This window comes from Vigna unguiculata, chromosome 1, assembly GCF_004118075.2.
Source record: "Vigna unguiculata cultivar IT97K-499-35 chromosome 1, ASM411807v1, whole genome shotgun sequence".
Classification (NCBI taxonomy): domain Eukaryota; kingdom Viridiplantae; phylum Streptophyta; class Magnoliopsida; order Fabales; family Fabaceae; genus Vigna; species Vigna unguiculata.
In genome coordinates, this window is record NC_040279.1 from 41,569,053 (window position 1) to 41,583,181 (window position 14,129).

At 35.7% G+C, this 14,129-nt stretch overlaps 3 protein-coding genes across 5 annotated transcripts; 1 reads left to right on the forward strand and 2 right to left on the reverse strand.

Annotated features, from left to right (window-relative positions):
* Positions 1–270: 270 nt before the first annotated feature.
* On the forward strand, positions 271–1,616 carry LOC114163453 (nuclear transport factor 2B-like). Its single transcript, XM_028047767.1, has 2 exons — positions 271–687; positions 1,301–1,616. Exons 1-2 carry the CDS (start codon positions 391–393, stop codon positions 1,373–1,375), a joined length of 372 nt encoding a protein of 123 aa, XP_027903568.1. The 5' UTR covers positions 271–390; the 3' UTR covers positions 1,376–1,616.
* A 629-nt stretch (positions 1,617–2,245) lies between these two features.
* LOC114163442 lies at positions 2,246–3,236 on the reverse strand. Of its 2 annotated transcripts, XM_028047756.1 has the most exons (3): positions 2,985–3,236; positions 2,661–2,807; positions 2,246–2,591 (listed from the first exon to the last, which is right to left on the reverse strand). In XM_028047756.1, exons 1-3 carry the CDS (start codon positions 3,135–3,137, stop codon positions 2,391–2,393), a joined length of 501 nt encoding a protein of 166 aa, XP_027903557.1. In that variant the 5' UTR covers positions 3,138–3,236; the 3' UTR covers positions 2,246–2,390. The 2 variants fall into 2 exon arrangements, with proteins under 2 accessions (XP_027903557.1, XP_027903553.1); XM_028047752.1 differs by having other exon boundaries at positions 2,246–2,807; positions 2,985–3,234.
* A 543-nt stretch (positions 3,237–3,779) lies between these two features.
* LOC114174897 (calmodulin-binding transcription activator 4-like) lies at positions 3,780–13,871 on the reverse strand. Of its 2 annotated transcripts, none has more exons than XM_028059663.1 (13): positions 13,571–13,871; positions 12,885–13,016; positions 12,645–12,760; positions 11,939–12,027; positions 11,629–11,674; positions 9,449–9,764; positions 7,745–7,896; positions 7,461–7,551; positions 7,145–7,380; positions 6,103–6,782; positions 4,789–5,395; positions 4,281–4,577; positions 3,780–4,161 (listed from the first exon to the last, which is right to left on the reverse strand). In XM_028059663.1, exons 1-13 carry the CDS (start codon positions 13,578–13,580, stop codon positions 4,051–4,053), a joined length of 2,883 nt encoding a protein of 960 aa, XP_027915464.1. In that variant the 5' UTR covers positions 13,581–13,871; the 3' UTR covers positions 3,780–4,050. The 2 variants fall into 2 exon arrangements, with proteins under 2 accessions (XP_027915464.1, XP_027915532.1); XM_028059731.1 differs by having other exon boundaries at positions 7,145–7,365; positions 13,571–13,869.
* Positions 13,872–14,129: the final 258 nt, after the last annotated feature.

Here is a 14,129-nt window from a genome sequence, read left to right on the forward strand (position 1 = left end):
TTTAACTAAAAAGAATAGAATGAACACAGGTTTTACTTAATATTTATATTATCATAATTCTTTTATTGATATATAACATCACAGAATGTACAACGTTAAATATTTAATAATGTTATATTTTAATTTATAAAGAAAAGAAAATGTCATTAAAAAAATGAAATTAGGACAATGATATAGGAATTTAAGTTTGGACTTGCGGGTCAGGAGTTGAACCCGGAAAGGAGTCCAGTCCAGTCCAGTGGAGTTAAATATTAAATACGAAAGAAAGAGTTTAGGATGGTATTATTGTGAGTGTTGTGTGTTAGTAGAAAAAATTAGGAAAGAGCGAGAGTGAGTGTGTGCGTGAGAGTGAAGCAGAAGAAGAAGAGAGAAGAACGAAGAGAGAAGGAAATGGATCCAGACGCATTGGCAAAGGCATTCGTGGAACATTACTATTCAACCTTCGATTCGAACCGCAACAATCTGGCGAATCTGTATCAGGAAGGTTCCATGCTTTCTTTCGAAGGCCAGAAGATCCAGGGCGCTCAGAACATCGTCGCCAAGCTCACTTCCCTTCCCTTCCACCAGTGCCAACACTCCATCACCACCGTCGATTGCCAGCCCTCCGGAGGTAACGGCGGCATGCTCGTCTTCGTCAGCGGCAACCTCCAGCTTGCCGGCGAACAGCATGCCCTCAAGTTCAGCCAGGTACGCAATGCTCCCCTCTCTTCTCTTACTTCTTCCACTAATCTATTTTTTAGGGTTTTCTAATCGATCTAATCTATTCTACTTTATTCCACAATCAACTAGGTTTTCATCGGATAATAAGTTTTTGTTTATATCTGTTTATTCATTGTCTATGCGTGATTGAAGTTCACTCGTTCTAGAAGCTTGGAGTATTGAGTCATATGACTCGATGTTCCTCAACACTTGATGATTGTAGGATGTTTTTGTTCACTCATCATGAATTGTTCCTTTTGAATTCCTCCGAGAAAAAAAATTATTTCAGGTGTGTCTGTCTCGTATAGTGAAACCCATGTGGAGTGGTGTCTATGTGGGCACATGTTTTCTGGTAATAGATGAAGGTGTTTGACATTATGTAAAGGAGGAAGAGAAGGATTTGAAATGATTACAATAATTATTGTTTGCTCAGATATAGAATGCGGTTATTTGCCATTTGCTGTAGAAGCATCGGTGTAACTTGACATCAAATCATCAATGATGTTATTTATTTTCTGCTTTGATTTGTCTGCTAATCGACTAATTACTGCGTTTATGTTATTAATTGATGACTAAACATGTTGATCTTTTTGTTATACAGATGTTCCATTTGATGCCTACACCGCAGGGAAGCTATTATGTGTTGAATGACATATTCCGGTTGAACTATGCATGAGATAACCCCAAGTATGTCGACGTGAAAGGCCATATTAGTTCTTGCCTACAGCTGTTTTGTTTCTGACATTTTCATTCGAGAATGAGTTATTTTTGGTTCGTGTTGAACGCATGATTGTGCTTCTCCTGTTTGGATTTTTTGGTTGTGATTGGACAAAACGCTTTCAAGGATAAATGGTTAAAATTGATGAAAATTGGAGGTTCTCAAATTTGATATATTTGCTTCGAACATTTCTTATAAAGTTTACCTCTAAAAGTCTGTTTGTGCATATGTCTTGTATTTTGTTATATGTTTGATTTTATCACCTAATTTAAATGTTTGTTTCCCTGCCATCGTGATGAGTTGTTTGCTATAGTTCAATTTTCATTCAAAGATGAATGAGGAGCCAATTCGTTTCGAACCATCGATCGAATCCTTCAACATTTTCCTTCACTACTACCTGACCTAAAAAAGAGGAGTAACGTAAATGTTGCAGGCGCAGGTGTTAGTGTTGTGTGTTAAATTTGGTGTCAGAAAGCATTGCTCAGTGGTTAATGTTTACCGTATTTGAGTAGACAGTGAAGACAAAACTCACGAGGAGTTTTGAAGCCATCGAGGTTTATCACGTTTTCAAAAATTTATGAATTTCGTAAGAGTCTTCTTTAACAAACTACTGCAGAAGCATTTTTAAAAGAAAATAAATAAAATTGAAATTAGTTTTTCATACTTAAAATTAGCGACTTAATTTATTTTTTAACTAATAATCAGCTAAGTGAGTTTGTCTCTCCCTATAGAAGGTCTTTTCTAGTATTGTGACCCCAGAGGTTCTTTCCCTGGCCCTTCCAACACAGAATAATAAACAACGCTAAGTAAAATAAAGATACAAACCCATTTTGACTTTGAAGGATTTTTTTTATTTTTTATTACCATGTGAAGAATCTGATCAAGATCTCGTCTAAATGTATGCATGGATATATTGTACTTGCAAATGGTACAAGAAGAGGGAATTTACATTAGAAGGGAATGAGAAGTTTGACTAGTTTCCGATATTATGAGACATATCTGGAATCACCATGGAGGGAAGGGATGATGAAGATTCAAGAAGTTCTTCTCTGTCATCAGCATCCTGGCCTTTCACGTCAGGGACTTTCACCATACCTTTGAGTATATTTCCGAAGGATCTAAAAGGGTGACTTAATCCATCTTTGAGTTGCAAAATAAGAGAGACTTCAGATACCTGCCAAACCACAGTGAGGACTATCATCACTGAAAGAAGGCAATGAGTTACAAAGTTCTGCTTCTTCACCTTCTTCAGCTCTTTCATTATCTCATCATTTTCACTTCCTCCACCCTCATCTTCTCCTTCTTTCGCCTCAATTACAGAACCCACCGTATCAGAAGATCTACTACCTTCATATTGCTCAGGTATCTCTTCTCCTTTCAAAATGTTCGACTGCCAAAAGATTCAGCATTTGAGTGTTACCAATCTCAATAATTTAAAATATTGAATACATACCATTAATATTAAGATAAAATTTCAAGCAAGATTGACAAACTATATGATTATCAATAAACACCATATCCAAGGATAAGATTTGAAACTAGTTTTGCATAGGCATGAGTTGCAAACCTGAGAAACAGAGAGAAGGTGGGAAAGAGCGTTTTGGTATTGAGCATCGTTGTTATGGTGAGATTCTTGGACTTTGTTGGTGTTGGTGTTGGTGTCGTGTATAAGCTTCTGAATTGCGTTGTCGATGAGCTGAAGCCTTCGATCTTGTTCCATGGTAACGGGAGACAAATAATTGTTGTGGGTTTGTGGGTTGTGAGTTATCTATCATCCACCGTCACTGCAAAGTGAATGTATTATTGAATTGAATGAAAAAGACAAGAGACGTGGCCTTATGGTTTTGTTTAACTTTTCATGCCAAACGTGTCTTGTCTACACTTAGCCTCACCACATAATAAGTGCGATTCTTCTGTTGTGTTGACTCTAGATTACACTACTTGGTTTAAAATTGTTCATTCTTAGTATTTGACGCTTTATGTATCTAAAAGTGGAACTAAAAGATTAGAGATTAAGTTTTATATAAATATAAATTTTACTCCATTTGATTTGATTTAATTTTTCTATTATTTCCTACAACATATTCTATTATGAATATGAAAACTGTAACGACAAATTATATATCTATTAGCTCTTCTTATGTAATGATTTAGGGAAGCATAGTTAAGTAAATTAGTGAAGTAAAAACATTTTTATTAGTATCTGCTACTAGTTACGTCTTGCATGCATTGAAAACTTTATTATTATCACCACTGGGTATCTATTTTTTTTTTTTTCATAATACATAAATCCGAAATGCGACTCGTGAAATTGATATACAATCCGAAATCCACGTCAAAAATGGAAAATTATACTAAATCATTTAAAATCAGAAATATAACACATTTGTTTATCTCGTTATGGTTTCTGTCTAGTTTTACTGATGAAAAGAAAAACAATAAATCATAAATTGAAACCCTTTACTACCCCAAATCAGTGAAGGCAACTTTGTACATGAAAAGAGTGCCCACCGCTTTTATCACACTATACAACCTATACTGTTTTACAAACTAAAACCTCAATCAAGCTTTTATACCTACACATCCAAGTACACAGAAAGCCAGAAATTTATCCCAAAGAGACATAAAACTTCCTAAGCACATAATTTTTGCCATAACAGATCCCAATCATCCTCTTCCATATTCAGAGGATCCTCTTCCGAAGTTGATGACGGTGCTTCATCACTTGTACTCTCACGTTTAGTCTGTAAAAGAATCAACAAGTCATGCATTGCACATAAAAAACATTGTTAAATGGTAGCTTAGCATGTTTAATTAAGTCCTAATAATTTTGAGAAGTGTTAGCATCCCACTAATTAATTACCTTGGCTTGACGATACAACGAAAGCAAGCGCCTGTATTGGTGGCGAGCATCGTCATGACGGACCATGGAAAGCACCCGCTTCAAAGCCGTCTCAATTGTTCCATTTACTTTCTCTTTTCGGAAGACGTTCAGAAAATCTTCATCATCACTTTCTCCTTCATTTGAATCCATTTCTTGGCGGACACTAGTTATACCAACGCGTTTTCTCCTCCATCGTAGCACAACCTTATTCAGGATTCCAACTGCCCATAATATTATCTTGTATTGCTTCCGAGCCTGGTAACCCCTCACAATGGCCTGCCCAAATAAATATAGAAAAGCCAAGGTTAATAGCAAGTTCTTGATGTATGCATGTACATGTCAGGTTACAGCTTTCATCCTCGCCAATTTATGAACAAATTTATTCACTTTATGAAGTATCTGTATTTCTACAGGGCCAATATCTACGTAAATGCAGAGTTCTTGGAATTAGAATGGTAAAACTGTAATAACAACTATTTACAGTTACCTGTATCTTAACTACTTTCTGGCGCAATGCTAAGAATTCTTTGCGACCTTTCCAACCTCGATATCTCTTCTGAATCGACAAGGCAGCTAAATTGTAATCACCCGAGCTCCGGGAATTAAGTTTTGACATGGCAGAAAGCACTGAAATGTTATCATCATTGCAACCTGCAGGATCAATACAGTATCCATCTAGACATGCCGCAGCAGCAGCAGCCATAGCTTCTTCTCTTTCTTTCCGTTTTCTAAAAGAATATGCACGAAAAGCATCTTGTATCCGTGCAGCTGCCTGAGATGCATTTCTGACAGCATCCAAGGAAGCTTTTAGTGAAACATCCTCCTCACCGGCCACAATATTTTCTTTAGAGACACTGCGGACAGTTAACTCGGCTTCGAGCTCAGAAGATCCTTCAGAAAGCTTACTCGCTGTCAAAGTCAGGGATGATAAGTGGCTCGTTAGCTGTACCTCAGAAAGATAACCTGCCAGTCCCTTATGGCCATGGGAGGCTGCAACAGATGCAGCAGTTTCACCGCTTGGATTTTGTGAACTTGGATCTGTCACCGCTCCAGCAGATGCACCAGAAGCTATAAGTGAAGCAACCATTTTTTCCCTATCATGGAATGAAATATTTGTGACACAATATCCAGAACACTTAGAATTGAACAGATAATTTACAAAAGCTTCTAAAATCAAGGGTTTAATATGATAATCGGTAAAAGGGTTTGCCCTATGATGGTTTGAATAGTGTAGAAGACCATTGGAGACCCAGGTTACCAGGTAAGATGAATTAATTATATGGAGGTCAGTCTGATCCATAGAGACAGGGAAAGAGAAAATAAAGCTCTAACAGATACCTTTTAAAAACACTGATCCAAAAGGACATTTCTGAAAAATCGGTTACTGGTCTAGCACAATTTGATAATTTAATTAATGTAGCTGATACTAGAAAGATAGTGTGGGAAAAGGCTTCTTTGTTGAAATAAAAAAAAAAATTAAACATTTTTGCTTTGATTAAGGCTTAGTATGCATGTTCAAGAATGATTGAAAAATCCTGTTACACGAGGTTATCACATCTTAAATGCAGTCATCAATTTCTAACGCGTCAGTTACAGGCTAGGTATTACACACAGGTTTTATTTCCCATGATCTCTTTCTTTGTATCTACATTCCCTTTTCCCAAGGATGAAGTACAGGTTTCTAAACAGATTTTATCAACTATATTTTATTTGAGGTTTTGAAAAAAAAAGTTGATAACACTACTGCATATTAATATAAACAAAACTGCATATTAATATCAACAAATCAGTTTTCTATTACCTCCCAAACTTTGCAGCCCAATGAAGGGCGGTCCATCCATTGATGTCACGGAAATTTATATTCACACCGCAACTGAGAATGGGGTTCAGGGCCCACTCAAAACCCAACCCAGAAACCATGTGTATAATTCCCTGCTCTTTCTTGGACAAAGAACAGTCTGTCCCTTCATCTCTTTCATGGGATCGGTTAGAGAGCCAGAGCTGCAGCTTATCCTTCAGCAGCTCTTCTAGAAGCCAGTTAACAGTATCAGATGATTTTCCAGTGCCAACTAGAAGAGTGTCAATCATATGGCTCCATGAATCATCACCATCTTTCTGTTCTGTTGAAAGGTTACTTCCAGATTCTGTGCTGTCATCCTTTTTAGATGAAGCAGAGTGGAGCATCTCCGCAAATCGAACAAGTAATAGCAGATCTTCCGGACTTCTACCATCTTCTGTTTCCAATGAATTACAGCGAGTGCAACTAGTAGTCCTATTTCGAAACTCAAACTCACTCACTTCACTGCAAGGCACCCTATTTCCGGAAGTAATGCACAACTTAACCTTTCCAAGAAGATTGGATGGAGCTTCACAACTGATTACGCCATCCTGAATAATCTCAGCAGGAACTTCAACATCATCAAACAAACAGGCCCAAGTAGAATCCGAGTGATGATAGAGAAACGATCCAATAATGATAACCTATACATATAACTTGAGAGTTTAGGATTCAAATGCAGACAACAACAATAGTATCTGTATCATATTATACGAAAAATAATAACAGTTCAACAGGAAAGATAGTAAAGACAAAGTATATGTCTCAAATGGTTAAGTATAGCTATCAAAATCTAAGAGTTTGTATGACAACTTCCTAATTATTAGATATATAATTACACGATGATACCAAAAATGCAGTGTATTGATTTAGAAGTCTTTAGGAATGTAGGTAAAGCTTAGTAAGCACCAAAAATCATAACGATCCATCATTCAATACATAACATTCACCAAGTCATATATCATCGCATGGGACATAATAAATATTGAAATTAAAAGACACGAACCTTTGTAGTTTCATTGGCATAGCAGTATTCTGGGGAGACTGCCCTAATTGTAAATTTCTGTTTCTGTTCAAAAGTCAAGCTTGAATCTACACCCAGGGGTTCTTGAATTTTTGTTTGGTCAAAAAAATTTTCACAGTAGTCAGAGGTAGTTACTGGATTTTCTACCCGAGAACATAGAGGAAATTTGACTCCAATGTCGCCTTGAGGAGGTGGAAAAACAGCTGGAGATAAGGGACCTCAAAGAGATGGAGGAAATTTCATTATATGAAAGAAAAAGGGAAATGACCAAGTAATTTTAGGTTGAAATGAGTCATACAGTTCTCAACATAATTACAGTTGGAGTTTGGCCACTGATTGTTTTCCATGTTGGCAATCATTTCCCTTCCTAAAGAAAATAATGACTCTTCCTGTTTTAAGAATAGAGATTTTATTTCTTTGTAAGTGGCAAACGAGAAATGAACGCAAATAAATATCATTTAAGTGACAGTTTCAAACGATACAATTGTTTCAAGAGATACAAAAATACATGTTATTTGGAAACTTCAGCAGACATCGATTATAAACTCTTAACATCGTGAAGTGTGTATTAGGAATACTTACATTTTCAAAAGCCTCATATCCATATTGATCTGGTAAATTGGTCACAGGTAAGGGCTTGCATGCTTCAAGCATCTCGGCCCAGTATATATCTTTTTCATTTCCATCAGGACAATCATTAGGGAAGTCATGATCACAGTATGTGTAACTGTTATCTGCAGAAAATACACTAAGTTCAGAAGATTTTGCTTTCCTCACTTTACAGTTTCTGTTTAATTATAATAAGGAGTACCAAAAAAAGAAAACTATATGGACTTTGTGAAATAAATTGAATCTGATCTAAAGCTGAATTTGAAAGTTTTGAAAAAGCACAATGTTTGAGTGGGGGAATAACTAATTAACAAAAATCTTTGTTGATTGTAATCAGACATGTATGTAGTGTCTCTTTTATGAGAGAAGACTAGATATATAGTTTATCCTTTAATTGTAGGTAACTTGATCTCAAGGAAAAGTAAAAAATACCATGTATTGAAACAGCATATCATATGTTATGACTGATACGACTTGCAAACTTTTATGGCTAAAGGGTTTGCTTGTGAGATAGGTCCTATGGAACTTGCTTGTGATAACCAATCAACTTTATACTTTTTCTCAAATTTGATCTTCATAAAAAGGACTAACAATTTGGAGAAACAAGATTGGTTTAGTGGGTTTAGAAGGGAGGGTGGGAGAGGTTATGGGTTCAACTTCCCCCATTAACAACAACTAAGAACTAACATTTGCCAATGAAAAAAAAAAAAACAAAAAGGACTAAATATATAGAGGTTGGTCGTCCTTTCATTACAGAGAATATCTTCTTTGACATCAACAAGACTAAATTTGTGTATTCTATTGAACAATTTGTAGACATATCTACTAAATCCTTGCAGGGTCCGGGGATAACTAACATTTGTGACAAGACATCTATGCTTATGCTTGAGGAGGGAGAGTTGATTGCAATCACATGTAGTTCATATTTTACATAAGATCAGATATGTAGTTTATCTTTGAGATAACGTCATTTTTTTTTTGTTTATACATGATGAGTACACGTGTTGTAACCCAACTTGGTGAATAATACAGATTCATAAAGGCTTGTACATATTTAGCAAATTTCAATAATCAATATCTTAAAATCAGAACACTTCTTTAATTTAATTTTTCAAGCACAAAAGAGGATAACAAGATTTACATAACATGCAATATATAGAGTTTATTTCGTTAAAGATTTGAAAAATGTTCAGCTTGGTTAACATAATATGAATATCCCTTTAATTCCTCCTAGAGTGATTTGAGATACAACAAACCTAATCGTGATGCCGTTGATTCAAACTTCTTTTATTTCTGGTTTCCTTATTCATAATAGTGGTCATACACTTTTTTAAGATTTTGAAACAACCAACATATAACAATTGAGGACTTTGGTTTCAGCCAATGAAAATATATGATAAAGAAGGGTAAGTTGGGCAACTTAAAAATAAGAATGTATGTTACATATTTAACCCAACAGTCACACGTTGAGACTGGAAGAAGCCACTGGAACATGTTGCACAGGTAGAAGACAAACATCTATTACTGGGCAAACCAAAACTCAATACAAGGTAAGAGCATAAAATAGGGATAATAACTCAAATCCTTCAGTTACTTCAAACATATATCGATTTTATCCACTTCCTCCAATAAAAGAAAAAACAGTAATTTTTAACGGCTCAAGTTTGTCTAAATTACCTTGTCTTCCATTATATCTAACAAAAAGATGCCCTTGATCATTTGGTCCAGACAAAGTAGACTTATCTTTATAAATCACCCTTTCATTGAAGCTGTCCTCATTTATATTCAGCTCTTCTTCCAATTGGCGCAAGGCTTGTGCTTCAGATGTAACTTCTAAAGACCCAGGACTAGGAAATTTTTGATTAGGTTCACATGAATCACCAAACATGGATGATGTCCCTGGGTTGTGATCTGTATACAAGCTTTGACTCTGACTAAAAACACGAGAGGAACTCGATGAAAATTGTGTGAAAGGTTCAGAATTGGATTTCCCCTGCAAAATGTGAGTGCAAACCTTAATGCCAAACTCAACCTTTTACTGATACAATTCCCAGGCGACGAACAAAATAAAAAAATAGAATAGATAATAGCAGATGTGAAAGGAAGTGTGAAACTGTTATCTCAAGAGTGAGATACAAGAGGAGAATTCCACTTGCAAGGAAAAAAATGGCTCTTTAAACTGAGGATATATCAGTTTCTGTTATGTTTCCACAGTGCCTCCCTTTCCATTACCGTTTCCCCTATTTGACTAACCTCCTAACTGCTTTTGTAACACCTTAAGTTGACCTTCTAGCCGTTTGTACAGTTTATTCCTCATGGAATACACCTTTGAAACCTTTTTTGATCCCAAAGATAGTGCTCTCTCATTGCTAACAGCATTACAATGAAACAATCTACTACTTCAAAATGCTGAACGTGACTAGATAATTGCAATTCAGAGAATCAACAAAAATGATGATTTAAATGAGATTTGAATATATCTCCATTTGAGGTCATACACAATCTGAAAATAAAGTACTTAGCTCCAGAAAGTAACAATACATTCAAAAAGGTGGATGTAAACAAACTTAAGCTAATTCATCACAATTTCAGCTCTCTGATGTACTTGTTTGGAGTTATAGATGAGCATAATTTGTTTTGGAAATACACATGTTTTGACGTGGACACCAAAGGCCAATGCCATGACGAAAAGGATCAAGACCGGGACTCAATTCAAAACTTAGGTGGATCCATGACTGGAGGAATGCTTAGAAAAGCCTAAGAGGCATTGCAGAATAAGGTGGTTCATCTATTGGAGGGCCAGCAAGGCTCAACACTTTGAAGAGACTTCACTAAAGCACTAGGGCAAATTAGTTTTGCTTGTGATATAGGGATTTTATTTTTCTTTTATGTACTTAAAAACAACACAAACCCTAAAACTAAATTTTTATTTAAATATTTTGGAATTCAGAAAATAAGATAGAAATGGCTTTTGACAAAGCAGTGAGAATATCTCTTTGCTAGGTTCTTCCATACAACTTGTTATCTTATTATGAATTCACTAATTTGTATGATCATCTTTAACTTATCAAACCTTGTTTTTGGCACGTTCCTTTTCCATTTCTACTTTGTTTTGTTTTCAATTCCCAATTTTCAATTGATTCCAATCCCTAACTGTTAATTTCCCAAATTTAGTTCAATTCTCATTGGAATCATATCATGTTTGTTTATTGTAGAGTTTTAAAACTGAAAAATGAGAGAGAGAGAGAGAGAGAGAATTAAACATATGGGAGAAATATAAACAACTCAAGGACTACCATGTAAATCATTTACAGAAAGTAAAGTATTAAAGCAATACAAAATGAAGTATTCATAAGATATACTACAAAGGGTTGAATTTCATAAGAAAAACAAATAAACTAAATTATTTAATTTAGGTTTCAAACCTGCACCGATAGGCCACCAGCCCACATCTTGACCAGGCCCAACGTGCCATCATCAAACCCTATTAGGCCAACGATTATGGATTGTAATGACTGAATTTATTTTTTCCTAAATGAGCTGCCCAATCTGTGTTATTAGGTGATTTAGGGGTATGCACCCAGGGTGTAGACAGGAATGAGAATGAATTGATGTTTCTTTGTCTATTTTCCCTCTCTGTTTTTTTGTCTCAGTAATGTATACCTAGCTAGCCGCCAGTCTCACTCTATCATGAACACCAAAAGGGAGGATGTGCTTAAAATAACATTTTAATTTTCATAAACAGGGTAGGAGTGTAGGACAATGAGATGTTTTGCACTAAAAGGATTCACACCTTTTCACACTCATAATAAGCCACAAGTACCATGTTTATCTGATATCATGTTCTGGATACTCACCTTACTTGTGTCTCTATAATGCACCAGAACAATATGCTCATATTCCCTGTCAAGAAACAATAGTATATGAGCAAATATGAACATGTACTGCTATAACATATTGGAATACAAATGGACCCATCTTAACAGTATTTACATCGCAATATACACTGAAGGTTAATTTATATCGCAATCAAGGTAATTTATTCGTGGTAATTAAGGTTGCTATTGTTATGAGCTTTGTGAGTACGTATTTGGATCTCAAAAGAAAAATCAAGTAGAAGTAGTCATAGTATGGTCTGCCTCAAACTAATAGTTAAAATTTACTCACAGCTCCAACATCCAATAGCTCCGTCTCTGAAAAGAACGGTTCTCTTCTCCATGTGCATAGTAGCAGTTTAGGATTTCTTCATTTCCAACCTAATCACGAAGATCAATCATTTGAGAATTTGAATACAAAGAATTCTATCACGAAAGAAATGTTGGCATGAAAACACCAGTATAGAAAAAATGATAGAATTATATTTAAAAGAGAAAAATGCTCAATATCAGAAAAACTGTTAAACATCAAATCGATTATATCTCAATGATATGACAGCTCATGTTCATAAAGATTAGGAGATAGATGATATATGAAATTTGCAATGAAGATCCTTTATTATTTTCAAATAATATTTTGTTCAACATGTGTGAGATATAATATTTCTTCCTCAACAATGTTAACAATTTATTATTCAATTTCCTCCAATAAATAAAAAGTTAAGTGATGAAGTATAGAAGAAGCTCTAATTACAATTGGTATGAAAAACTCAAGCTGTTGGTAAGATCGATACAATCATTATATAATTCATCTTCTATTCTTTTCTGTATAGTTCTTATCTAAGACTAAAAGGAAGGAGTTTGATCCAAATTGGAGCAATTTTATAAAACATAAAGCGTGCCAAAAGTGGGCAGATGGTAGTGGCTGACATGAGCTGCAGAAAGACAAATAAATGTCTCAGAATAGAAGGACAGCCTAGTACAAAATGTTCAAAGACCTTGAGCCGTTCATGTGCTTCTCCCACAGTTCTTCCGTCTCTTTTCTTCCTCCAGTTATGACCATCTTTGCGGAAGTAACGCGTGACTCTTCTATTAAACAGATACAGGGATCCGCCTGTTAAGAAAGCCAATTGGTAACATTTCCGATAGTCAGTAACACAATCAAATAACAAACAAGAGTCATAAAAAATGTCCTTCTTTTCTTTCACACATTTCAACGAACAGAAAACGGACGTTACCAGCTGGCTGATGAGGGGGCTGGTGGGTAAGCTCGCACATGTCGTGATTCCGTAAAATGTAAAGCACTTCGACAGGTTTGAGCCATCGCTTCTTAGCTTCTTGGAACAGATCATCGAGGTTGTACTCCAAACCTGCCATGATAATGTCACATTAGTCCACCAATTTAGAACTTATCTTTTTGTTCCCTCTTCCGGTGTCTCTACGTTTGCGGGTACATGGGAATCATGCAGAAATTTGGGGGCATTAATGGTGACCACAAAACTCTCTGATCGTAAACTAAGAAGTAAGAACTCATTATCCCCGTTTCTGTAACAGTATTATAGCAAAACAATTATTCCTCCATATGAGCCGGAAGGACAAAAATTGGGTCCATGAAGTAAAAGTTGTCATCTCAAGCGTACGCTATAGCGTACTGTACCAACCATAATTTTCCACCAAAAAAGGTGCAAAGCCAAAACTAGAAAAAAACTTAAACCGACAAGATAAAAAAATCAACCCAAGTCAAAAATTCTACACAAACAGGATACAATAAAAGCACGTGATGCGTTTTGCCATGAAGTTCAGTATCATCGTGAATCCAAACACACCATTGCTAAAATTCGATTAAGCAGCTCTAATCCATAGCAAAATTGAACAAGCAGAAGTAAGCAACGAGTAACGAAAAGCATGAAGAGAGAGGTTTTACCAGATGGCATAGTAATCAATCGCGCGAAGGAAAGAGGTTGAATTAGAATTGGCGAAATTGCATTTCCCACCACACGCTACGAAGTGATAAGCGACAAGTATAAGGGCATGTTTGGTTCAGCTTCTTCACAAGCACAAACACAGACCTAAGTAATGAACAAGTCGATGATATAGAATTAGAGTCCTCCAACACTCACTGGCCCTCTCACAGATAATATTGTGGTCGATGAAGGTTCGGTGACATTTCACTTTTAGCCAATTTTCCATCCCCAATTAATTTAGAGCATTAACAATCACCAATGACAACGTTCCTCTACTGTTAACTTTTTTGTTTTGTCGTTTTTATGTTATCTTTTGTTTAAGGAATTTGAAACAATTACCAATTCAAGGTAAACCAAGCTTGTAACAAAGAAGTATGTATGAACAAGAATATTTTAACCTATTTCATGTTTGAATTTGGAAGCTCGGAAAACAAGTAACATCAAATTTGATCGAGAAACGACGAAACAAGTAAATTGTAGATAAGAAATGCGTTGGTGTGGAAATTTCTTGGTTTGAAA